General features: G+C 49.8%; 7 protein-coding genes across 7 annotated transcripts; 4 read left to right on the top strand and 3 right to left on the bottom strand.

Annotated features, from left to right (window-relative positions):
• Positions 1-516: 516 nt before the first annotated feature.
• Positions 517-2,293, top strand: NEUTE1DRAFT_75663 (uncharacterized protein; the record flags this gene model as incomplete). Its single annotated transcript, XM_009849474.1, has 2 exons — positions 517-1,126; positions 1,183-2,293. 2 exons carry the CDS (start codon positions 575-577, stop codon positions 2,020-2,022), a joined length of 1,392 nt encoding a protein of 463 aa, XP_009847776.1.
• NEUTE1DRAFT_93639 (NADH/ubiquinone oxidoreductase) lies at positions 2,250-3,231 on the bottom strand (the record flags this gene model as incomplete). The annotated part of the gene is made up of 2 exons (XM_009849473.1): positions 2,250-2,827; positions 3,014-3,231. 2 exons carry the CDS (start codon positions 3,045-3,047, stop codon positions 2,583-2,585), a joined length of 279 nt encoding a protein of 92 aa, XP_009847775.1.
• Positions 3,232-3,972: 741 nt separating this feature from the next.
• Positions 3,973-7,344, top strand: NEUTE1DRAFT_119676 (uncharacterized protein; the record flags this gene model as incomplete). Its single annotated transcript, XM_009849472.1, has 2 exons — positions 3,973-4,203; positions 4,264-7,344. The coding sequence occupies 2 exons, from the start codon at positions 3,973-3,975 to the stop codon at positions 7,168-7,170; spliced, it is 3,138 nt and encodes a 1,045-aa protein (XP_009847774.1).
• Positions 7,345-8,090: 746 nt separating this feature from the next.
• Positions 8,091-12,751, bottom strand: NEUTE1DRAFT_75657 (uncharacterized protein; the record flags this gene model as incomplete). Its single annotated transcript, XM_009849471.1, has 3 exons — positions 8,091-11,863; positions 11,972-12,241; positions 12,316-12,751. 3 exons carry the CDS (start codon positions 12,749-12,751, stop codon positions 8,190-8,192), a joined length of 4,380 nt encoding a protein of 1,459 aa, XP_009847773.1.
• Positions 12,752-15,048: 2,297 nt separating this feature from the next.
• NEUTE1DRAFT_56972 (uncharacterized protein) lies at positions 15,049-16,965 on the bottom strand (the record flags this gene model as incomplete). Its single annotated transcript, XM_009848961.1, has 3 exons — positions 15,049-15,377; positions 15,454-16,240; positions 16,345-16,965. 3 exons carry the CDS (start codon positions 16,948-16,950, stop codon positions 15,160-15,162), a joined length of 1,611 nt encoding a protein of 536 aa, XP_009847263.1.
• A 4,553-nt stretch (positions 16,966-21,518) lies between these two features.
• NEUTE1DRAFT_143914 (uncharacterized protein) lies at positions 21,519-22,868 on the top strand (the record flags this gene model as incomplete). The annotated part of the gene is made up of 2 exons (XM_009849470.1): positions 21,519-21,741; positions 21,817-22,868. The coding sequence occupies 2 exons, from the start codon at positions 21,519-21,521 to the stop codon at positions 22,866-22,868; spliced, it is 1,275 nt and encodes a 424-aa protein (XP_009847772.1).
• A 1,372-nt stretch (positions 22,869-24,240) lies between these two features.
• NEUTE1DRAFT_143913 (uncharacterized protein) lies at positions 24,241-25,292 on the top strand (the record flags this gene model as incomplete). The annotated part of the gene is made up of 2 exons (XM_009849469.1): positions 24,241-24,462; positions 24,535-25,292. 2 exons carry the CDS (start codon positions 24,303-24,305, stop codon positions 25,290-25,292), a joined length of 918 nt encoding a protein of 305 aa, XP_009847771.1.
• Positions 25,293-25,891: the final 599 nt, after the last annotated feature.

The raw sequence follows: 25,891 nt of genomic DNA, 5'->3' as shown, positions 1-25,891 counted from the left end.
CTCTAGCGGTGAGGCTTTGATTTATAGCTGATCCGTGTACTGTCTGCCATAGACATCTTGGGAGCGAGACTATATTGAATAAGTAGTATTTGAAAGTGAGGAGGCGGTTAATGAATTGCAACGAACTGGAGCAACAAGTTGAGTTCTTGAGTGACGTTGGCTAGGTCGGACGGAATCTGCGGCTGGTGATTGGCTGGTATCTGACAAAAAGCGGAGCGCGGGGTGGTGTTTTTGGCGGTACGACCTCTTGAACGCATCCGTGACTCAGTTCTCAGAATCTGGCAGATGATCTTGCACTGAGCACTTTGAGAGTTAGCATTGTGCTGACGCAACAAAACGGAAAAGAGGGAAAAAGGGACAACCATCGCTATCAGCACCCCCTGTGCATCGGTACGGTTATTTGGTATCTCAAAGCACAAACTCGGCTGTTCATTGTCTGTCACTCGAGTCCTCAGCTACTCGTCAACTCGCGACGCAAAATTTACTGCGCCCTTCACCCAATCGGATCCCATCTGATCTTTAAACAACAGTTGCGACACTTCGCCAAGCACATCGCATCTTCATACAACAACAAATGGCTATCGAAACCACCGGGGCTCCCGCTGGGGCTCCCGCACCACAGGAGAAGGGGAAACAACAAGCTAAGCCCGCTGTCGCCAACACACCAGCTACTACCGGAGGAGACACCGCCGGCGAACAGAAGCTCACTCCCGCCCAGCTAAAAGCCAAGGCCAAGGCCGAGAAGGCAGCACGACGGGCAAAGGCAAAGGAAGTGAAGGAAGTCCCACCAGCGGCCGCAGTAGCAGATGCAAAGGGGGGCAAGAGCGGCAAGGGCGGCAAGCAGGAGGGTAGTCAATCCGCGGGGTCTCAGCAACAGGGTAAATCTGTGCCCGGTCGCAGGCCGTCCGTGAACGGAAGGCGGCCTTCGGTTGCCATCATCAAGGAGGATCCGAGGAGTAGCATTCCCGAGTGCTTTAGCCATGTGCCCATGGCCAAGCGGATACAGACGTCGCAGGCGCACAAGGACGTGCACCCTGCCGTGCTGGCGGTCGGCCAGCAGATGGCTACTTTTGCGCTGAAGGATAGCATTGCCAGGCTGGAGGCGACCCTTTTGGCGTTCAAGAAGGTTGGCAACCTTATTCCCGGACTGTGTGGACTGGAGACTGACCAAACATACAATAGGTTATTGAGTCGTACGAAACACCAAAGGGAAATTCACTGTCACGCCACTTTGTCCCGCATGTTTTGAACCCCCAGATTGAGTATCTGACCGAATGCCGTCCCATGTCCTTCTCCATGGGTAACGCCATCCGCTTCCTCAAGTCCCAAGTCAACAAGTTCGACATCGACACCCCCGAGGACGAAGCAAAGGAGTCCCTCCTCGAGTTTATCGACATCTTTATCAACGAGCGCATCACCCTGGCCGAGGTGGTCATCTCCAAAAACGCCGCCGAGCTCATCGACGAGGACGGCGTCGTCCTCACGTACGGCCGCCACCGGCTGGTAGAGAAGACCATTCTGCGGGCCAAGGCCAACGGGAAAAGCTTTGCCGTGTCCGTCATTGATGACCCGTACGACCAGGGCGGCAAGGAGCTCGCCAAGACGCTACAGCAGGCCGGCATCCGCGTCTTCTACTCGCCCAACCTCGGCGGCGTGCGGGCGCACCTTGAGCGGGCGAGCAACGTGCTGCTCGGCACCGAGGCCATCTTCGCTAACGGATCTCTGCATGCCCCCGCGGGAACGGCGGACGTCGCCATGGCCGCTTCTGCCGCCAACGTCAAGGTGGTGGCCCTCTGCGAGACTATCAACTTTGACCGCGAGCGTGTGTCGGTGGACTCGCTCACCTACAACGAGATTGACCCCGAGCGATGCTCGGCTGAGTCGTTCCGGCTGATGTTTGATAACACACACAGCAAGTACATTGCGGGTGTCATTACCGAGTTTGAGAGCGGTACAGATTTCGCTCCGGCGCAGGCTATTTTGACGCTGTTGAGGAAGCGGGAGGATCCTACCATTGCTTGAACGGCAGAGCATAGGAAAGGGCGACGGTGAGATGAAGGAGATAGGCAGAAAACTGCAAGAGTTGTTAGCTGGTGGTGGCGCGCCAGCTAGGTCACAGAGCTAGAGTAGGTAAATAGAGATACCTGGATCTTAAACGGGGCTTACAACACCACCGCATAGTTTGCGGCGAAGCGAACCTGGGGCAAATAACCGAGGAAGAAGAGGAAGGGAAAGGGAAAGGCAAAAACGGGAAGGGAGATCAGAGCATTGAATTCAAATGAGCTCGACTGTCAAGACACTTGTTTACCTGCTTGCTGTGTCTGCCTGTAGCATGTCTATCATGTGCTGACTTCCCTTCTTCGATGGCTGGGCGTGCCGTAAAGGTCCTGTGGGTTCCCTTTCCTGCCCATCTATCTATCTGCCCTTGCGTCCCTCTTTCTCTCTTCCCCAGTGTACTGTGATTCCATGAGGTCCCACTCTCAGACTTCCCCATCCCATTTCGGCGTCCATCGATGTCGGTTATCCTTCTCCCTCGCCCCGTACCGTTTTACCGGGAACTTTGAGAATCCGTATCAGCCCTTTTAATGCGCCGCCGCCTCGGGTTCACCGTGGGCCTGCTCCTGCTGCCGCGCCGCCCTCCGCGCCCTCTTGTCGAGAATGGCCTGCTTGCGCTCCTGAAGTATAGCTTGCTGTCGCTCGTCCACTCCCTGAACCCAATAGCCGAAGCTGGCGCCGATGGCCGCGAAGACGGGGTAGCCCCAGAGGGTAGACCTGCCGAGGATGGGTCGTCGCTCGATGCCCAATGACCAGGCGCGGGTAGCCAAGCCTGAAGGAGCAGAGTTGGAAGGCGGCAGTTAGCGATAATGATGTCGACATGAAGATGGAGAATGTAAGACAGATAGGCCAGGAATATGGGCGTTTGTGACAACATGTGGAGTATCAATTGGTGGAGGATTGATGTGGTTCATGAATCATGTCCTATTTCCCATGGTGAGCGAGCGGGGCAACGTACCGAAGCCGGCCCAGAAGACCATTCTGTGAACCATGGTTGCTTTTTTTCTTTTTGAAACCGCGATTTCGGTCCTCTTTCTCAGCGTTATACTGTGCCCCTCGAGCAGCGACTACTTGTATGGGTGAGATCGACGACGACGCGGGTTGAAGCGCAAAATGACAATGTTCGCGATGATGGTTAGGTCGAGTGGACGTACAGCACCCACTGTGGTCTTTGCGGCTCGTGCGTACGTACAAGTAAGGTCCCGGCGAGCTCGTCTTCTGAAGGTCGGACTGATGAGCCTCTGGCCCTAACCCTTAACCTGGAGCATGAAGAACAAAGTCCTGCCCGTTGGCCCGTGCCGCAAGGGAACCTTGAATCAACTTCCTTGGTGACTCAATTGAGTTGAGCAGCTGTTCCGTTTGTAGGTAGGGAAAGGGTGGCCCGAGTCCAGGCACGGCACCCCCCTGTTCGATACGCCTACCGGCCCCGCTTGGCCCCGTGGCTCCCTGATCGTCGGGAGGACCCCCACTGAAACTTTCTGGTCCAGCAACCAACCTTCCTGCAACGCGCTTCACTCCTTGCACCGGGCATCGCGTTTCCGAGCACTCTACCACCAAATACAGTAGATATACGAGACCAACAAGCCAATTATACGCCCACTTGGGATCGATTTTCTCCCAAGCGACAGTCTTCGACTAGTGTAGGAGCTGGGTATCCGTCACTTACCGACTCACGAAATGAATTGAATCCTTCTTTCAACTTTCATCCGCCGATCACGCTGCCCGAGTTACGCTCTCGTCCACTTTCCCGGCACCCCGCCGACCAAGGTTTACAGCAATGAGGCCTTAAGGTCCCGGTCACCCTTCACTTGCGCAACCATTCTGCGTATCGTGGTCATTATATAAAAGCCTCATAAGTGGCTGAGCGATCCGTTGCGCACACTTCCAACCTCAAGCGGTACCGCCACTGGCCTGATCATGTCGACCGCCATTCAGCCCTCCCCGTCGGCTCCTGCTGCCTCGGGCGCGGAGGCTCAGGAGGCCACGCCGAATCCGATCAATGTTCCGATTGTCGTCAGGAATTTCAAGGCGTCTGACCTACCGCTCACCTCGGCCACACGATCTGCGATCGAAGGGTTAGCTCACAGCTTCAAGAAAAAGGGCGGATATGATACCATTCGGAAACAAGTCTGGGAGAAGTTCGCTAGTGTCAGTTTTCCCATGGCATCTTCAGCCCATAACTCATAACTCTGACTCAACATACTCTAGGACCACGAATCCGAGATTGTCAAACAAATCCTCCAAGTAGCCGAGCAAGAAGTCGAGCGCAACCCCTTACAACTGCTTTCCCTCGACCGAGGCAAAGCAGCGGCCCTCATCGACGGCGCCCTCGACCGAAACGAAGTCTACCAGAAGGCACAGGCCGTTATTGAGAGCCTCATCGATACCGACGCACTCGAGGCTCATCTCCGCAAACTTCGACGTGCAGAGATAGGTGACGAGGCGGCCGAAGAAGAGCGTATCCGCGGCTCCAAGACGGACGAAGAATATGCAGCCGAGACTGCCGCGCGTCGTGCAGAGAGGGAACGCGTACGTGAAGAGCTCAGATTGGTGGAGGAGAAGAAGCGAAGACTGGAGCGTGAAATCAAGGAAAAGGAAGAGCAGAAGCGACGAGAAGAGCGGAGGAAGAAGCAGCTCGAGGAAGACGCCATCAGGGAAAAGGAACGCGAGGAGAGGCGCGCACGACGGGAACAACGTGAACGGGAAAGGGAACTCAGCCGTGAACGCCGCCACCGGGAGAGGGATCGAAACCGGAGCAGGGATCGTGATCGCCACAGAGACCGTGATCGTGATCGTGACCGGGACCGGGGCCGAGGGAGGTCGAGAGACAGGTCAAGAGGTCGGGACAGGGGCCTTAGTAGGGACGCCAAAGCCAGGAACGACCATGGCCGCCCGGAGGATGTGAAAACGCAACTTTCCAAAGAGGATAATGAACGCCTGGAACAAGAGGCGTTGGCCGACCTTTTGCGCGAGAGCAAGCGCGTAGCTGCGAAACAACCCGAGCTAGAGGTCGATACTACCCTGGCACCACCACCCAGACGGACAAAGCCTGCATCTGCCATCGATCCAATCCGCCGAGCATCACCAAAGGTCTCTGAGGTCAAGAAGACAGCAGATACTGCGGGAAAACCAGGAGTTACTGAGGAGACAAAGGACGTCACTGAAGCTAAGGAGGTCATTGACACTAAAGACGTCAAGGAACCGAAGGAAACCGCCAGCCGGGTCGAGTCGCGAAGGAGCAAGAGTCCTTCTCCAGGGACTCGCGGACATCGCGACAAGGAGAAGGAGAAGGACAGGGAGGGTGAGAAAGACAGAGGCCGTGATTACGATCGGAGACGGAAAGACAACAGGTCAGCCTCCCCGCGCGCGCGGCGGATCGAGCGAAGCCGTTCACACAGGCGAGAGGACAGTCGCTCCCGTCTTCGTGATCGGAGAGAGCGTAGCCGGTCGCGTCCCAGATTGGACCGCCGAGACGATCGACGAGAGGATCATGTCAGAGATCGGAGCCGTTCTCGACGGAGGGCGACAGACCGTCGCGACAGGAGCCGCTCACGAGTCAGAATCACCGACAGGAGAGACGACACCAGACGGGCTAGAAGCCGTTCACGCGCCACACGAGATGGCCGTGACAGAAGCCGCTCTCCACGCCCTAGAGTTGATCGCCGGGATCGTTCGCGGTCTCGCTTGCGGCCAGCAGATCGGGATCGGCGAGTAAGAAGCCGCTCCCGCTCGCGTGAGCGACGGGAAGCTGAAACAACAGATACGACCGCCGGTGCCGCCGCCACACAAATTCCCAAGAGCCCTAATATTACCGTCACCAAGGACATTGCCATTGCTCCTATCTCTACTACACGAGTAGCACCGCCCACCCCAGGCGGCCCAACCACCACCGGCATGTCAACAATTGCCGTGCCCATGATCACAACCCCTCTCTCCATAGCCTCGACCGCCCCTCGCCCACCCTCCCACCTCGACCGCGACGAAAAGGAAGCTTGGAAACAAGCCGAAGTGAAGAAGCGTGAGCAGGAAGCCAAGGCCTACCTAGCAGCGCAGAAGCAAGCCCGCGAGAAGGGCATGCCCATCCCGGGAATCGACGATAAGCGTGTCGGGGGCGGCAATGGCACCCCCCTCGGAAGCACCAACGGAGGTGACCGGTCGCCTGATCTCAAGCGGAGACGAGGAAACGACCGAGACGCCAGGGACACTCCCCGAGACAGCAGGGACAATAATAACAATAACAACAACAACAACAACAACAACAACAACAACAACAACAACAACAACAACAACAACAACAACAACAACAACAACAACAACAACAACAAAAACAACAACAACAACAACAACAACAACAACAACAACAACAACAACAACAACAACAGCAGCAGCAGCAACCGCGACCATAACCGTGCTGGTGATCGGGGTGACCGCGATCGCGAACGTGAACGTGAAGCCCCCCTGATTGACTCGGATAACCGGTATGTCCCTTCCACTGCTGCGAGGGTCGTTGCCGAGCGAGATCGGGAGAGGGACAGAGAGGCCAGAGAGGCCAGGGAGGAGCGTGAACGTGAGCGCGAAAGGGACAGGGAACGAGACCGGGACAAACCTCGTCCGGGACCGGATCGCTATGATGGCGACCGAGGCCGAGATGAGAGGGGTGAACGGGATAGGGATAGGGATCGTCGCGATCGTGACCGCGACCGGGACCGTGATCGTGACAGAGATCGTGAACGAAACAGGGATAGGGATAGGGACAGGGATAGGGACAGAGACAGAGACAGAGACCGCGACATGCGAGATGATCGCCGTCGAAGCTCGATGGTCCGTCGCCGCAGCCGATCGAGGAGCCGCGGGGACCGCGGCGGCGATCGTGAGCGAGACCGTCACCGTGACCGGGACCGGGACAGTCGGCGTGAGAGAAGTCGCGATAGGGATAAGGATCGCGATAGGGATAGGGATAGGGAAAGTAGAGACCACCGAGGAGGGGATCTTCGCCGTAACAGCCATCACCACAGTAGGCGGGACAGGAGTCTGTCAACATCCAGACGGGACCGTGACCGCGATCGGGATCGTGGAGGAGGGAGGCGGGATAGGAGTCGTAGCCAAAGACGGTAGGGACGTTAAAGGCACCGACTTCTTTTGCTGTATACCCAAGATAAAAGATAGGATCAGGCTCATATAAACTCATAATCAAAAAAATACTGTCCCCTCACCCCACATATCCAATATGGTAAGGGGGGACAGTATTTTTTGACTATGACTGTAGCTTAGGCGTATAATTGGCTCAAGAAGCAACCGGTGGCTATAGCCAGTCATCGCAGCAACAAGTAAAGAGAGAATATAACAACTTTCTTAATTTCGCTCTACTGTAATATCTCTCTTCCGTTACAATCTCTTTACTCATATAATATGTGGTATTTCCCCGTAGATAAATACTAACAAACTCTTTACGATCAATTTATGCATGCCTAATAGAGCCTTATTCGATCCCATTCTCCTCCTTCTTCACTCTCTAAACTAGTGACAATTTGATGGATGGGTAGGTATCATCTCCCCGGGCCGCCTCTTTCACACCAACTTTGACCTTTTTCATCCAAATGATCTCACTCAACCGACCCTCATCACGCAGACACAGAAACTATAAGACCTCCATGAATCACAGTTTTACCCGCCAAACATGTGCAATCTCTTGCTGGAACACAAGAAGAAGATTTTGCCAACAAGAGAATGGCCAATACGTATTAAGAAAGCTGAAGTTGAGAAGCTGTGAAAGGAAATGAGTAGAGAATAGAAGACCGGCGCTGGAATTGTTGCACAGCTAGCCCGAGAGAGTCTTGGACGAAGAAACGGTGGTATTCTATCGTGCTTGCTTTCGTAGGTAGGGACAAGAAAGGAAGAGTCTGTCTGAGGAAGACGCGTAATATACAGGCTTGTTTGTTTTTGGAAGCTTCTTTTCATAAAGGATATATTAATAAGATATACTCGAATCATGTATGTATGGATGACTGTCGCACGCATCATCATAATCGAGCGAGCGAATGTGGTTCTGAAACAGATGGGTATTTTTTTTTTACACAACAACCACGGCAACACCAACACCAACAATCGCCTCAACCATAACAACAAAGAGAAAATCAAGCATTGATAGCTTCTTGTAGTGGTGGGCTCACAACCAACTCCTCCCCCTCCTGTAGTACGTCCGTCGCAGCCGCCGCTGCCGATGACGACGCAGGACGATGGTCCTTATCGCTGCTGCTGCTGCTGCTGACCTCCTTACCCTCCTCACTTCCCCTTCGTAACGGAGAAACAACTCGTGTAGCCGCAGGAGCTGACTGCGGGGTGAAAAAGACGGTTTCGCGGTTCTCACCACGGCTGCTGGACGGCGGCGTCATGTTCAGCATCTCATGTCGCCCTAGGAGCCCGTCATTCTCCTCGCTTGGCTCCAACTCGCCCTCGATCGGGGGAAGAGGCGTCCGTCGGCCGTCTGAAAAGCTGACGGCGGCATCACTCTCTTCATCCGAAGGAATGGCCAGATTTGCGGACGAAGGAGGAACGCTCCTTGTTGTCGCATGCTGGGAGGCAGAGTACTTCCTGTGCAGGTTTCTGAAGCTCTTAGCGGTTGCAGTGCTAGCGCTGGCGGCGGAGCCGCGGTGCTCACGGCGCGCGTGAGAGGCTGACCTGGCAGTCAGGATGGACCGGAAGTCAGACCCTTCCGCGATGGCCTGGTCACGGCTGCCACCGTTCTCCGAGCCGAAACGCTCGGTGCTCTCGGCAATCGACGCGTCATCGCGCTGCTTCCAGTGACGGATGCGCTCCTCCGGGGACATGTTCTGCAACTGGAGCTCTGTGCCAAAGTTGATGACCGAAGCTTTCTTGCCATGTACCACAAAAGAGCCAGTGCTGCGAACGAGTACGTCAGGACCCTCCTGGCTGGCCTCATCTGACACAACGCTAGCGCTGGCAGAATCCCTACCCCTCCGGCTGCGGTGATGAGAGATATGGCCGGCGCCCTCGCGAAGAGTGCGTTGAAAGCTGCGGCGGATTTTGTGCTTCTCCTTCTCTGACTGAGCATTACCATCCGTATCTGTAGCCAAACTCGGGGGCCTCTGTTCTGAGCCACGACGAGCAGACTCGAGCAAGCCGGCTTGCGCCAAGAGGTCATGCTCTTCGGCATCGATCTCGTCCTGATCAAATTTGCTTTCCGAAGTTGAGCCCGAGCTAGTCAAGCCTCTTGATGGGGTTGCTGCCAAGGAGCGGCTGGAAGATACAGCACTAGACACCGACTTCTTGCGGGGGTCAGTATACTCTACCTCCTTTTGCTGGGATGTTGGGCCAGTGGCACTAGGTGGCGGTGTTTGGAAAGCGTCAGCTTGCGGAGAGTCTTCGTCTGGCTTCCTGACAATGGTAGGTACCTTGCCCATCAAGGACTGGACAGGAGACTGAGGACTCTGCGGATAACCCGAGTTGCGACTGGTTCTTGTATCCTCTCTAGTGAGAGGCTCCTTGCTGGGTGTCAAAGCGCCGATAGCAGTCTCAGCTTGCATGCCCAACATCTCGCGCTCCTCCTCGAGGTCCATCAACAAGATGTCTCGGTGGCATTTGAGCTTCCAAATCTCCATTCGCGTCCACTTCAGCTGTGCTGCCATTCGCGCTGCGGATAGCAATATTTGCTCACGCGTCTTGGGTTGAATCGGTGCCAGAATTTGGAGGTGCCTCGAGTTCCGAAGCTGCATTTCCAGTGTCTTCTCTGTCTGCAAGAGCTTCTCGTTGGCATCGGCAATTTTCTGTAGCATTATCGCCCTCCGAGCGGCCAGTATGTCTTGCGCCATCTTGTGGTCAATCTTGCTTCGTGATACCGAAACTTCTCCTGTTGGTGTTTGTATACGCTGAGAGCCCGTGTCGAGCCTCCTGATGGCTCTGCGCCCTTGCCCGTCGAGATTAGCCCCCACCACACCCCGCATCCGCACTCCGGATGTTCTGAAGGCAGCAGCGTAGTTGAGCTTGGCCAGCCAGTCATTCATCTCGTTTTCATCCTCGGCAAGGAGGACCTCCTCGAACCCGCCGTGCCTGACATAAACAAAGGCGTGCTTGTGCTTTTTATAGCTAGAGTCCATAAGTGCCACGGCACCATCTGTTGACATTAACGCATCGGGCTTGAACTCTTCCAGAGGCGGTTTGAAAATGCATGGATCACCGTCATGACCCCTTTTGACGTGGTCCTCGAACTGGTGCATAAGATGCTTGATCCAAGTGGTGTTGCGGAAGAAGTAGAGTTGAGCTCCAGTAAGGATGGCACCCCACTCCTGCCACGGGGATCTTGTCTTCTTCTTCTTGGTGTCCTTTCGCCAGAGGATACCCACCTTGGTGATCTTGATGTCAACGATGCCTGGATGTGCATCTTGCGGGTTGTTGGCTGTCTGATCAGACATGAATGCGTCTGGCCGTGATCGTGCTGACACTATCTGCAGTACGCCAGTCTTGAAGAAGGTTTTGTGGAGTTCTTTCATGTTGAGCGTCCTGGCCGTCCCCAGGTAACTGTATGGGTCCTCCAGATGCATCACATCCCTCAGCGTGGGCCTTAGGATGTCCAGCTTATTGTCGATGATCAGAGTGTAAGGATCTATCGGTTCCTTGGCGACACGTTTTGCTGGATCGGGAGCGGTATGGGGGAAGATCGACTTCTTTTTCGCCTTGTGAGCAATGATACGCTCCCCATTGATATCCAGATCATCCTCGACATGGATGAACGGCGTATAAGTGATATTGTCGTAGAACACCTCCAGGATCTCATCAAACACGCCTTCTCCGCGCGTGTTCTTGAGGTAGTCTGCCTTCTGCATCTTGTGCTTGTTATTCTTGTTGAACACATCGGTATGCAGGATCAGCAATGAGAAAGCAATGAAATATGCTTGGTCCGCAGTCGCGTAGATGCCAGGGTTGCACTCATGATAGCGGTTGGCAAACGCTTGTAGGGTGCGGTCGATTTGTTGAGTCTCCTTGGGCAGTTCCGCCTCCATGAGAAGCTTACGGATAGCCATGTCCATCGGATCTTCAAAGAACCTGAAGCTGCGCATGTAGCTTCGGAGAACGGCCTGCGAAAACTGATCTGTACCCTTGGAGACAATTGCAGCAATAACGCTCCGACTGACAACCTCCAACAATCGTTCGAGATATTTTCCCGGTGTATCATCTTCACGACGTTCTGGTAGAATAATCGAGTCCCTTGGAAGTTGTATCGAATTGTTCTTTGAATTGCCCGACGCTGGCGTTATTGGAGTCATGGCTCCTTGTTGGGTCAGCGTCGAGCTGGAGTTCTGACGTAATCGGCCGAGGCCGAGAAGATCCCCGAAGCTCTTCCTGCCTGTTGACATGGACGCCCTGGCGGTTGCCGGAGGAGCGAGGTAATCCTCCGCGGATTCTCTTGGCGAGACTTTACCTAGGGAGCTCAGGGTCGAGGACCTACCTCGCCTATGCAGCTGTGCCCGTGTAGGTGACGCGCGACCGGAATTCCGTGAGCTTGGTCGAAACAGAGCAGTTGCTGGTGAGCTCGATTTGGAAAACAGAGTAGAAGAACCTGTTGGGGGCGTTGTAGCACCATGCTGAGTTGACGGCCGAGATGGGGTTGGTGTCAAATGGGTGGTAGACCGTGACCTTGCCAGCGCGTTTGAACCTCCAGCAACGTGAGAGGAGGTCGACATATCAGAGTCCTCAGCCAAGTTCTTCTTTTGGAGGTGTGCAATAGGGAACAAAGATTCGGGCTGCTTCTGTTTCCTGCGCGGGAGCCTAAAGAAGGTTGTTGTGGTGTGAACTGTATGGGTGGTCGTCGTCGTGGTTCCATATACCCTATCGCCCGAGCTGGCATCTGACCTCGATGATTCGGATAATCGATTGATGGGAAGTGCCAACGTCGTCGTACTTTCGTCGCCGTATGCGGGAGGCGCGTGATGCGAGGACACTGGCCGTCTCGAGTCGTCGAAAGTGATTTGCTTCCCTCCCTGGTCCCCACCAGCTGTTCGCACATTCTTTCGACGCTGATAGGTCCTATCTTCGTTCGTTTCATCCACCTGTTCCATCATGGGGTGTTCACCGGATTTGCGACCAAACCGGCTGGAGAATCCCATCCTCGAGGGTCGTCGTTTCGGTACTACGGGTTCGAGGGTGGGCGCGGTGGTGATGATCTCGGGAGCTACAGTTTAAAAACAGGGCATGAGTAGCTGCTCTGCGAATACAATTGAGTGGCACACGGGGGAAGTCACGTACGACGCGGAAGAGGGGGCGGCTTCTCTGAGGCAGCTTGGAGCTTTGCCTTTGCCGCTAGCTGAGAGTCGGATGCATTACGAAACCTCAACATGGAAAAGCGCTTGGATTTCGGGGTCTCTGCGGGGGCGGAGGGGGACAGGGAGTGGTCGACAGGGTCGCCCGTAGGCTGGGGAGCAGTACTTGACATTGTCGGTTCCAGATCAACAGTGGGCATCACTGGCGTCGCCGGGGTCACCGGGGTCACGGGCGAGACGGAAACGCTTGATAGGGGGACCTCTCCGTCCTCTGGCGTCGTTACGAGAACCGGAAGGTCGGTGGCGGAGCCGGGTCGCGAATGGGTTCCATTGGCAGGCGGTACGGGAAGACTGTCAAGGATGGTGTGTCGCCGCATGTCAGACTCGCTGCCCACGTTACCGCGGCGTCGCAGAAAGGGCATGGCTATGGGAATCTGCGTCCGTCGCGATCCATCGGGGACTGCATGCATGGAGGGCGGGCCCTGAAGTATCGGTTGCGTTCAGTTGGGGTAAAATGGCCAGCCCATTAATCCTATTGTTGTGTCAATGATGGCCTATGATGGAGAGAATCAGCCCGGCTTCGCGACGGACCGAAAGGCACCAAGCGTGGTCGGAGATGCGCAACGGAAAACGACGACGGCGGGCTGCGGGCGGGTGGTGGGTGTCGCTAAACGATTATCGTGGAACGCGCTCGGGGGATGATGGAAGGCCGTGGCGAAAAGGAAGGGCGCAACCGTGAAGTGGTGTAGAAAGATCGAGCGAGGTAGTTCGAATCGAAGGCGCAGGCTTTCGTCTTCGTCTGGGTATGGATGCTGACTGGCGACTGGACGTGGCAGGATGTTGGGGGGAGATGGTTGTAAGAACGTGAGGAATTACCAAGAGTCTGGGCGAAATTCGGGACGTGGTGGAAGCGTCAGCGAATGTAATCAATGATCCCTTTTTTTTGGGTAGTGAGCGGGGAGAGACACGAATGGGATGAATGGGATGGATGACGGGGAGGGTGGTCGAATGTCGGTTCGGTTGTCCAGGCCGGGGCCACACCAGGCCACCTTTGAAAGCCAAGCTAGGTCGCAAAGGGCTTCAGGCAGTTGCTCACTTGGTCTTGATCGTGTGGCCTAGACAGCTGAGGTATGGTAATTGGTAATTAATGACCGAATGAATGGAGTGAGATAGCGACGTTGGCGTTGAGCAGGATTAGTTCGTTCTGTTGCAGTTTTCGGTTTCGATGCACTTCGTTCAGTTCGTTCTCGGTGCGTTGCAGGAAGGGCAGGTGTAAGACGGAGAGGGAGGGAGGTACACGCGTACACAACAAGCGAGAGGTTCGGTTGCTAGGTATGTGAGGTACAACAAGACTGGCAATCTTAACAGGTAAGGTGGTTGCTGTAGGTAGCTAGGTAGTAGCAGGTACAAAAGGTATATTGTGCGAAGAAAGAACTCGGAAAGATATGCGTTTGTAGGCAAGGTCCAGGTACATAGAAGGTGACAAGCAGCTAAGGTAAGGTACGGATGTGCAGAGGTTGTGTCAGACTGAGGTCAAATTGTTTTCTGTTTGGGGAAAAGGGGAGACTGGGACCAGGGCCGGAGTTCAAAAACAAGATGGAAGATGCCCGGCTGATGCGATGGAAGCCCAAAACGATCTGTGAGTGGAAAGGAAGCGCTCAATGGAAGCAGGCTGGAGCACACTAAGCCCGGTAGTGTAGTAGTATGCAAGTTCCGTCGTTCGGTTGCAACTTTGACTTCTGGTCACTCGGTGTCGTTTTCTGGCAACTCCTCGTTTCCAAAGCTCAACCAGGCCCCAGGGCGAGTGGATCTCGATAAAGTGGCCATGGTGGAGCGGGTCCATCTATAGCCCGGTCTCGTCAAAAAACCCCACCACGCCCAGCTAGGGTGCCACTTCCATTCTGAGACTGATGAATAGGTCCAGAAATCACAAAATAGTCCAATTCCAGTCTTCTTTCATGTCCATTACACTGTCATCTGGAGATTGCTTCCTTTTCTTTTTCTCCATCAACTGTGTTTGTCACACTCAACAACACAATGTCTGGAATTGGGCATCAAGCGGCAATCCCCTTCCTGATGTCTCCAACTTGGCGAGTAGAGAAAAACTTGAAAGCCCCAGAGAATGAACATACTACATAGTAGTCATGGTGGGTGATGCGCACCGCTGCCAGCTGAATTCCTACAAGTCGTCGCGGATGTTGAGGTCGTATTCCACGTCCCAAGGTCGGTCCAAGATTGACCAGAGTCTGATTGTCCCGGAAAAGCCAGAAGCCAATTTCAATCTTGATCACCCAAATTAAACTCGGTGCTCCAGTGACTCGGGATTGCGCTGGGCGTGAATGAAATGAGGGGGGTTCATCCGCTCATTGGGCCCTTCTCCCTGCCTAACCTCCCACGTCCTCCTCCACTTTGGACGCTGCCCACACACTCGCTAACGAGGGCTCCACGCCGTTCGAGGTTGCAGAGCCAAGAATAAATGTCTGCAAATTAGCTTCTCGGCCACGAGGCTTTCCGCCTCGACCTAAACCCATTTGATACCGAGTGTGCTCCAGATTGTGCGTGGTTGTGAGGATGAGTGTGTGCTTACTACTTATTGAACCTCCCAAATAACGCCTCATCGGCCTTTCAGCTAGCTAGCTTTGAACCAGACAACTGTCTTTCTTGTTCGCTGAACACAATGACAATATTCACTCTAGGGACGGGACTGAGTGGTGCATAGGTACGTGCAAGGATAACCGTGTTGATTTGAAAACCATCTGTAGCCAAGGTATAGAACGCCTGATTATGCCCCCATTCTGAGTGTGTAACACTACCTTATCATCCGACACACTCACTTAAGGTCTACCCTGTCCTTATCATGCGAGGTGCGCTCCCTCGCCTTCGAGATACTCTCAATCCCATTGTTTCCCAGCAAAAAGTCACCAAAGTATTTCAGAGCATTCAACATCTCCTCTCCAGTGGGTATGATCTGTGATCTTGGAAGCAAAAACCCGTAGATGCCGGTATCACGGAGTTTGACCTGGTAGCTATACCGAGAGTACAGTTCATCTGCGTTGCATGTCAGCATATGCTGTTCCGAACATCCCACCACGTCATGGCTAGAAGTGATGAAAAGAAAACTTACGATAGAACCAGTCAATGGCTGAGCCACCAGTGGCCTCATTCGCGGCATCTTGACGGGTAGTAGTACCCTCACATGCTGAGCTCACCGTATAGAAGTTCCCGCTGGAGAGCCGGATGGCCTTAGCCAAACCAACGCCAAGTTCCTCGAGATTTTCGCGGTTCGGTGGGTCCTCATCGCATGTGGAGGTGTAAGGAAAAAGGATCTGCTGCGAGTACGAGTGCAAGTCCAAGAACCCAACAAACTTAACACCGTTCTCAGTCTGGTTTCTTCCCCAGTCGGCCAGGCGGGTAGCCTCGACTGCCTGGAACGCTTTGTCACCGCCATAACTTTCTGAACACGGGTCGACTTGAACGTTGGTTTGGCCCGACACAGAGCCAAAAGCCTGATCGAGATCAAAGCCGTGGCACCAAGACACCTTGGTTTGCTGTCTTGTTTTGCGCCACAGCCGATCAGTCTTCCACGTGTAATCGTAACCATCTGGATTGACCACGGGAATGAAGATGATATCGAAGTGCTTGAGAAGCTTCGTGACCATCGACTCCTTTCCATAGGCCGTGATTATTGACCACAAGAGGTACGTCACCGTGCTTGTCGATATCCATTCACGGCCGTGGAGCCCGCCGGTGACGAGAATCGTTTTCCTGGTGCCATTGTTTGCGTTGTCGCCGCTGTGATCTCCAATGCGGAAAGAGTGAATGGGTCTTCCCTCGTACGAGTCTCCAATGCTCTCCATCTTGGCTATAGATGGAAACATGGTCTCCATGAGAGCCATCCAGCTTGTGATAACCTATTGCATGTTAGCTCATGTGGTGTCACTCAGATTCTCTTGTCGCAGCTGTTGAAAGTCTCGATGTCCACATATGACATTGAACCACATGCTAGAGGACTAACCGATAAGGGCTGGTAGTCGTGAAAGAAGATGTTTCCTTTCGTGTATACAGCATCCAGGCTTTCAGCTGCATCTCCGTATTCTGTTGTCTCGCCTTTGGTGGGAAATGTTGCCCGAACGGCTTCCTCAAGGTCAGGAATCAGAACGCTCCATTGTTTTTGCATCGAAGACGGAATAAGTCTAAGTAATGGGCGTAGCTGACTCTCCTCTAGTCGAATATCCACGAACTGTGGTGTGGAGGCCCAGACGTCCAGATGCTTTGCTTTGATGGCCTGGGCCAGAACCACCTGATCTGTTGGCTTTGTAACATTGAAGCGTACCACAACGTCATCTCGATATTGGGACAGCGGTAAGCTGGGTGAGGTGGAATCGCTGTGTTTAGTTGATGGGCGCCCGAATATGATTTCAGAAATGCTTTCGCGTAGCCATGTCAACCCCGGCAAAGCACTCCTGCGCGCGCCTCGACAAAGGTCGTCGCTGTTCGCAGTGTCGATGAGTCCAGCGGGTTGTCCAGCGTACCGAAAAGCGGCCGCATCAACGGTTGATGGGGAAAGCACAACACCGATCACCAAAGGTAGAACGGATAGACTCTCCGGAGATGGTCGCATTTTGGCGTTAGGTGCAAAAGAAAACAAGCCAACATGCGAGGTTGGACAAGAGAAGTTGAAAGTGCTTTCTGTTTTGTAAGAAGCGAGTCCCCACGCCACAGCCGGTTTCGCTCGACGGCACTGTTTGGCGTTTGTTTTATGTACAGGGAGGGCATTGACGCCTCTGGGGCAAATGCTTGGATGTTGTTGGAACGTTCCGTCCTAGCGAACTGAGCCCAGGCATTCCAAGGCAGGTGTCCACAGCCTGCCGGGCGGGCGGGTTTGCAGATGGCCGCCTATCTCCACACCTGGCAGGGCTGACTTGCCAGCTGTCCTCAGGGGATCCATGAGTCGTCCGAACGAGGTCAAAGAACCAAACGTCGGAATTGACTTCAGTTTGAATCAATCTGTCTGTTGACATGCCTCGCGATACGGCAGTGAACTACTAGGGTACTTCAGGATCCGACCCAGACAACCCGTGATAATTGAACTATCGACATAACGACACCCATGTGTGACTCCAGCTGTGTGCCATTCCCGTTGGCTTCCAATCGCATATTCAACATGCCTACTCTACTACGCAGTAGTCTAGGCGCCTAGAGGTAACCAACGGTGACACTGTGCTGGCTTACAGAATTCGATTGGCTGTTCACCTTTACGATATTCTGTTTCTAAGCGCGGCTGCGAATGGGAGCTCAAGAAAAGCCATACCTAGACAGCACTTAGTGCTCCCCGCAGCCTGGGGTCTTAAGCGTGCCTCAAAGCCAAGAGTCTCTATTCACGGTTCCGCTTGGGTTGACTTCTGAATGCCCGACGTTGAACCCTTTAATGTTGAATACTTAGGCCCTGATCGGCTCAAGCTGTTCATGGAACAGTATAGAGGATTTAGTTACATCCTCTCCCTCTCGTACCAAGTAATATAGGTAGATTAATACAACCGTACCGATTTAGCGCTACATTAGTGTAACGATAGCCAAACTTAACCATTTATAGTATAGTTGGCCAAAACCTACTCACCGCCTTATAAATATTGCCTAAAAAACAAAGTTAGACCCCGCACCAGTCCAGTTTCCGGTACGATTCTAACTTACACATAAAACACCAACCAAAACACGTCCGATATCGAAAAGATGAACCCCTAAGACGAATATATAACCCCTCTGAGCGGTTCGAGTAGTTTACTGTTATTGTACTTACTAAATAATAAAAACGATAAATAATGGAGTAGTCTTTGTAATACGCTCTTATAGCCGCTCGATAATATTTTTAAACCGCCTAGTAATAATAATTAGCTACTAAACTTCCTTACTCTCAACTTTAATAATAATTAATTTATTTACCCAGTAGACTATAGTTAAATTAAGGATACCTAACCTTCCTAATTATATTTATTAGATAATAGTTAATTAATTGAAATTCGTACTGATATTATAATAGTCTCTCTAAATAATATCCAATTACTTCGAGACATCTTTTAAAATAGGGAGTTAATTAGAGATATGCCCCCTCCCTCTTTAAAAAGAAAGCGCGCCTCTAAGCCTAAAAAAGCGAGAACCTTTAAGCTAGTTAAATTAAGAAAGAGGATTAAATAAATTAATACTAAAAGTAAATTAGTAATATAACAGTCCTTTGATTGTAAAAATAATAAATTCTTTAATTTAATATAGTTAAAAGACTTTACTTAAATTTAGGGGTAGGTAAAACTATTAACCGTAAAGTAATAGTTTTAATATAAATAGATTTAAAAATATATTGAAACTAAATTTATAATTAAATAATAGTAGTATTATTACTAGTAAAAAGCTCTCTTAATATTTAATACTTCGATTAATTTAAATATTAGACTATCCGAAATATTTATATAAAATTGGGAGGCTTTTCGGAAGTAGAAGAATACTAAGAATTATTCGGTCAATTAATTGATAAAGTAATTACTTAGTAATATAAATATTTATTTTTGAAAATTCGTTAGAATAAAGGCGTTAGGTAGAGGTATTGTGGAAGCAGGTAAATTATAAGTAAATAAGCTATTTAATAATAATATTAATTTTAGAAGTAATAAAAGTAATAGCGGCGGCGAAATATATTTATTTAACGATAATAATAGGGGGGAAGGTAATGATAATAAGGTTAAAGAATTTACTCCGCTGCAGAGTAAGAAATTTATTAAAGTATAATAATATAAGAGAAATATTAATCCCAATTAAACCCTATTACTAAATAGTAAAACTCTTTTTATTAATATAGGATTTAGTAATATTATTTATAAGAAGAGGGGTAGTAAAATTAAATTACTTAGTACGTTGATAGAGAAGGTAGCCGCCTTATTATAAGTTCTTAAGTTAGTTAGATTTAATGATATAGTTTTTGTAGTCGAGAATCTATAGCGCGAATTCTTTAAATTAGAGGAGGAGGAGATAATAAATTATATTAATTATATTGTAAAGTACCTTCTCTTTACTAATATATAATTGAAATTAAGTAAAAGAAAAAAGAAGGGGTATATTAACTGTTAGAAGGATCTAATTAAGTAGAATAGAGTAGAGTAGAGTAGAGTAGAGTATATAGATTGAGGGAGGTAGGGAGGGGGGAGGTGGCTAGTAGTATAATAATTTACTAAATTATGATAAATATATAGATTTATTATACTAAACTCCCTATACTACTAAATTCATTAGATTTACTATACTATATAAATTTACTAAATTTACTAAACTTTAATTTAAAATCGTTAATTTTATAAAATAATCTAATCTTTTCAAAAAGTATAGTAAATAATTATATATAAACCTAATAATCTAAAACCTCCCCTCCCTACCCTATACTACTCTATTCTATTCTACTCTACTCTATTCTATATATAATAAATTACTTTGCATCCCTCTTCTTTTTTAAATACAATTACTAGTTTCTCTATATTAATATCGATGCGCGTTATCTAATATAATTAAAGTATTAGTTCTTTACAATATTTTACGCCTTCAATTTTATTAGCCTTATTAATTATTTCTCCCTTATAGTTAATTAGTAGGGTTACTTTGTATATTTCAATATAAAATTATGTAATACTATTACTGCGTATACGACCCGTCGCTAATTATTAAAATTATATTCAAATAGCGCTACCCTTACAATTTTCTATTGCCTTTTTAAATAATTAAAGACGTGCTCTACAATAATTTGAATGCGAAAGTAATATAAGTTATATAGTTCTTTAGGGTCTTTTGGTTGTATATTTATATTTCTCTAATTTTAAAGATAGTATTTAATATTTAAAAAAGGAATTATAATATTTTGCCTTACACTAAACCCTATATCAATAATATAATATTAATTACAAAAGATACAAAATAAATGTAAGAAAACTTAAATATATAATAAGGTATTATTTATCGACTCTTCAATGCCTGCTAGTATATATATAAATAAATAATTAAACTTTACAGTAGCGAATATATTCTAAATTATCTATCTCTTACAATCGTACCAACGAATCTTATCCTCCTTCTTTATATATACGGTAATATAGGTATTATTAATAGTACCAATATAATTATTAAAGGCATTAAAACTAGGATTCAATTTGATACTAGGGTTTAAAAAATTATTTATTAGTAGTATAATATATACTAAATACAAATATTCATATGCTAGTAATAGATTATTTATAATCTTTAATACTGAGTTTTAGTTAATCTAAAATTTGTATAAAGTAGTTCTTTAGTTTTTATAGTAAGCTAGAATATATAAAAAGACTATTAATTTCTAGTATATTATTTAGTATCGATTAGGCGCCAAACTAGTATTCTCTTAAAACTATTTTAATAAGGTATTAAAAATAGGTTAGTCTATTCTAAAAAGCTACTTAAACTATACTAACGAACCATAATAAATTTTATTAACTAATTTTCTAATATAGTTTGGGCTATAGTATATAGTTTCTAAATCTTTCCTCGGTTTATTTCGAAGGATAATATAGATAGTGGTCGCTACTATAAAAGTAAAAACAGTTCAGTTACAATTTTTTAGATCTATACCGACCGATATCGAAAAATAGAAATATATAGCGGTTATAATATACTAGAGTTTTACTATATCGGAATATAAAGTTCGAGTACGGTTCAACCGATATAATATTTATTAATAGGGCAGCCGTACTTACGTTATACATCCTTGGTACGAAAACTACGAAAATTTATAAAAACTCGAAACTTTTCTACTAGAAGTTAGGTCCCCCCTCTATTTACAATTTCGACAGTTTCGACTCAAAAACCGGTCAAAAACGCTACGAATCTGTTGATCTTTACCTATTTTAGGAAGGTGGATCAGCCTATATTAGTCGGTACCTTCTCTGAGCACCCTAGTTGCAGTATGAGTAGTTTTTTGGAGTTTTACTACTTCCCAAGCTGGCTAGTATAAAAAAAAATCGATCTTGGCGGCAAAAAGGCTTCAAAAACCCCTGTTACCCTCCATACTGTTCCATGAACAGTTTGAGCCGATCAGGGCCTTAACCTTAGGATTGAGTCATTCAACAGTTGTCGATAACTTGTTTTGAACCCAAGTTTCATTGTTACCGTTCAACTGAGAAAATGGTATTCGACGATAGCATCACGGCCTTACTAGAGACGTACTCCAACTGCGCAACCCTCCTCAAAGCCTACAAGCACGATGCCAACGGAGAAGATGGGAACGTCAAGGTGGACGCGCAGAACAAGCATCTGCGCAAATCCTTGAAAGCCGATCGTGCAATGGTGGAGCGTGCCTATTCTATTAGGTTAGCCGAGTTGGGCAGCCGCTTGAAGAGGGGTGATGGTAGGATATAAGATTCCAATATGGTGGAAGGAGCACGGTTGCATTCAAAGTTCATGTGCTGACAGCTGCCTCAAGCCCGTTCTGTATCTGCGGTAGATGGGATACTGAAGAGACTCAAAGCAGCAATTTCCAGTTTGCTCCGTGCCTCAAGCAACAAGCAAACCCCGGCTCTAAATTACGACGCACTCAGGTCCCTTTCGAACTCGTCAAAAAACGAGGCCATCAAGACCATTGACAACCTAGCCCGTCGCTTAGGAGGTTCTCGCACAAGCAGGTCGGTGGTGTCCATGTCATCGAAACCTACACGCGCCTCTTCGCCTTCATCGCGAGCTCGACGGCAACATCCTCCTCTGTCCAAGTCGGCTTCCTCTCTACCGAAAAAGAGTCACTCCGACAACCCGACTGCAAGCTCAATCTCTGACTCTACCTCTAGTCGACAGAGGAGGAAACCATCGCAAGCTGAGGAGGAAGCGCGAGTGAGCAAACAGAAGTCAAGTCCCAAGGACAGTATACCAGCAGAAGTCAGCAACCCAGCCGCAAGCGCGATTTCTTCCTCCGGTCGACATAAGAAGAAACCACCACAAAATCATGATCAGACACGAGCGAGCAAAGAAAGACTTGATTCTAAAATCAAGGAAAGCACTACGGCGTCCGAAGTGGGCGATCCCACTGCGAGCTCAGTGTCAGCCGCTCATCAACACAAGAGAAAGTCCCCACGAGCTGAGGAGGTAATAAAAGTGAGGAAAGAGAAGACGATTCCGAAACAGCAGTCTCAAGGCACCGTAGCCGTAGCACCACCACCGCCGCCGCCGCCGCCTCCTCCTCCTCCTCCTCCTCCACCAGCAGGAGAACACGTAGTGCAAATTCGATCACATCCACGACACAGCCAGTTTGGGGCGGCGATGCGCAATCGGATGTCCTTCATGTCCTTTGCTTCTGGGAGCACAAGACTTGGAGAGATGTCCGACCGGAAATGGCTGGCTCAACATACCATACCCGAGGCCAACTCGGATGAATACGACGTTCCTGTCCTCTACCCGTTGAGACCGTATAAGGCTGAAATCAAAGAAAAGAAGTTCTTGGGCCTTTTTGGCCGAAGAAGGCAAAGGCATCACGATGATGATTGAAAGGACATGGCTGGCTAGCGCTTACTTTCCTGGGTGCTTGGGCCGTGGCTCCCTGCCATTGAACCTGGACTTGCTTGCGTGTCGAGGCGGGATCACAGTAGAGGTAGGTGAATGTGACCAGATCGGAGGTTGGGGCAAGGACTTGTCCAAGTATGAAGTTTCCGCTTCCTATGGAAATGGAAATTTGGACAAGGGTGACATTGGATCATGTGGGTATGAAGAAGGTACATGGTGGTGATCGTTGTGATTGAGGCGCGAGCCATTCCGAAGTTACCCTTCCATTAGTGTACAATGACCGCCGAGGAAAGAAACGTCGACTGCACCCCACTAGAGCATTCCACTTGCTCGGGATGTGCTCTGACATAACATCTTCGTCGCAAACTTGACAGAAGTCTTGTTGATATCCTCCATGTTTGGCCCTTACTGCTTGCCTAGGTACATAGGTACCTACACATCAACCGATATTACCATCTTCTATTTCTTTGTTTAGGTGTCGCTGCTGTGAATGAGGGCTTGCCTGTGCTTTCCAGTTGAAAGTTCGCGTCGGGACCGAACAGACCGCAGCTTTGACGGAAAAGAGCGCCCACCAGAGGCACCGACCTAACTAGGTAGGTACCTACCTACCTACCTAAGTCAGAGATCGCCACCAGCGTGCAGTTTGGCAGTAACTTCCTCTCATACTTCCCCACATGCGAGGAAGTCACGGTCTCCTGGTAGAAAGTCCCCGAGGCAGGCAGGGACCAGACGTACATGCTTTCCACTCGGTTGTTTTCCCACACTAAGGGAATCATGGAAAGGCAGTGCGTGTCGGCATCATGAGACGTGTATCACACTGCACACATATTGAAGCTCTGTGGATAGAATCACGAAAATGCGGCCAGTTCGCTCCACGGGTTTGATTCATATCTTCAGCGACCGTCAGCTACATGAGGAGAGCACAACTGAGTAGATGAATGACGACCGGCCGTTGTTTCCGATGACCGGATCATTGTCATGGTTCTGCAACGATCTCATCATGTCGCTTTCTCACGGCAGCATCCAACGCTCCTTCAACATGCTCTGGATCACGAGGCGGTAGATGCGGAAGTCAACAAGCACACTTCTTGTAAGGCACGTTCATCCCACGGAGTGTCTTTCCCTACAAGTATCCATTCATTGGTGTCTCCTGCTCACAATTGCCATCTCCAAGGGCACCTCTTCAATGCAACGAGGGAAAGTGGTTATTTACTATTTTGCTGAGTCGTCAGGCCATTGGGTAGGATACCGAGGGGGTACATAAACTGGGCCTGTCCTCCTTTTTCTCACGCTCTACTTTTCCTCTTCCGTCTTCTCTCCAAACCAGAACACCATTCTACTTTGGTTCGTCGTTGACATCTGTATTACTCTCACCATTCTCTATACTGTTATCATACATATTTTTGTTCAGTCTTCATCATGGTTCTTCTACGCACCCTGACTGCTCTTGTGGCAACTGCTGCGGTCTCGATGGCCAGCCCACTTCACAAGTCCTCGTGGTTTTCGATTCCAGACCCTTTCGGCCCTCTCGTCATGCACTTTGGGGACAAGGTAGTTCCTCATGACATCAATGTGACCCGTAAGTCATGTCGAAAGCAACATGTTCTCTTGCTGCTGAGGATATGATAACTGACTTCCCGTCTCCCAACAGTCACCAGTCAACCCCCAAGACTGGGCACATTTCAGCCTCTGTCCGGATCCTCCTACACTGTGATCACCATCCAGCCCTACGACACCATTGTCGACGGCGTGGACTCCAACCTCCTGTGGCTTCAAACCGGCCTGAAGCCATCTGCTGTTCCGACAAAATTTGAGACATCCCAAGGGTTTTATCGGGTCTATGAGCTGCACAATGAAGACAACAAGCCAGTCTTTGCGTGGAGTCCGTCAAATCTTCAAAGTTTAGAGTACGGCGACGTTTTCACATTCCTCCTCGATAGCAGCAACATCAGCCCGCAGGATGAGCTCGATCTGCAGATAGCAGCACTGAACCCCGAAAGATTCAGTCTCGGCGACACGATGGAGAACACTCAGCTTGACGCGGTTGCATGGACCACCTTCCTTACACCTTTGGATTCCGTCAAGAAGCCTTCATCTGCCGAGAAGACTACCTATGCGACACTACCTGCCGCTTCGAACCTGTCTGAAGGCGCGCAGGCACCCTTGTTCGATGACAGAAGCTCTGAGGCTTCTGCAAGCTTAGAAGAGCCCGAGACCATTGAGGTACCAGTTATTCATGAAGCTCAAGACAGAGCTGCGACTGCAACTTCGACTGAAATCCCGCCGACTCCCACTTTCTATCCCATGATCATGGAGACTGGTTGCCCGGATGCGCATTCCTCAGCTTCCCACAATAGGATGCATGCGTTTGGTCTTGTCTTGGTGGCTGCCATGTTGTTTGCACTTTGATTTGACTCATGCTTTGGGGGAGGCTCTGGCTGGACGCGGGGGAGTGAATAAGACGACTGAAGTTGGCTGTAACTTACCTAATAACCTATAATCGTAATCGAGATGTCCCATCCCCTCGACTGTAGGTCGTCCGAGCTATCTGATAGTGACGCCTGAGACGCTGTTGTCTGCTTTCAATGACGCCCTCCCAAATATCGGATGACATGCTCAAGAATGGACCATATAAGACCCCTTACCGGCATCAATACCACAGCGGGGGCCCAGTGGTCAAGTGGTCGAGTGGTTCCCTTTGGTGAGCACATCGCCGGGTGCGCGATACTCGAGGTACAGTCTTAGGTCGTAGGTTGACACCGGCAACGTGGTCAATCGTCGCACCAAGACTCACTCCTAGGCAACTGAGCCTTCTGCTTTTTTGTCTCCAAGTTCTAGAATTGTTTGAGATTATTCAAATGTCCATAGTCTCTCTCTTTCTTGATTTTTGAGCTTTATGATGGGGGTGCTTGTTGGTTGCAGAAGGGAAGTGGAGGGAGCCGCAGGTATGGTGTTCATCTCGCGGCCGTCGGGTGTCACTTCGCTACTTAACCAGGCCATGTTCTGAC

Source organism: Neurospora tetrasperma, assembly GCF_000213175.1.
Source record: "Neurospora tetrasperma FGSC 2508 unplaced genomic scaffold NEUTE1scaffold_1, whole genome shotgun sequence".
Taxonomy (NCBI): Eukaryota; Fungi; Ascomycota; class Sordariomycetes; order Sordariales; family Sordariaceae; genus Neurospora; species Neurospora tetrasperma.
This window is presented reverse-complemented; position numbering and strand designations above follow the sequence as displayed.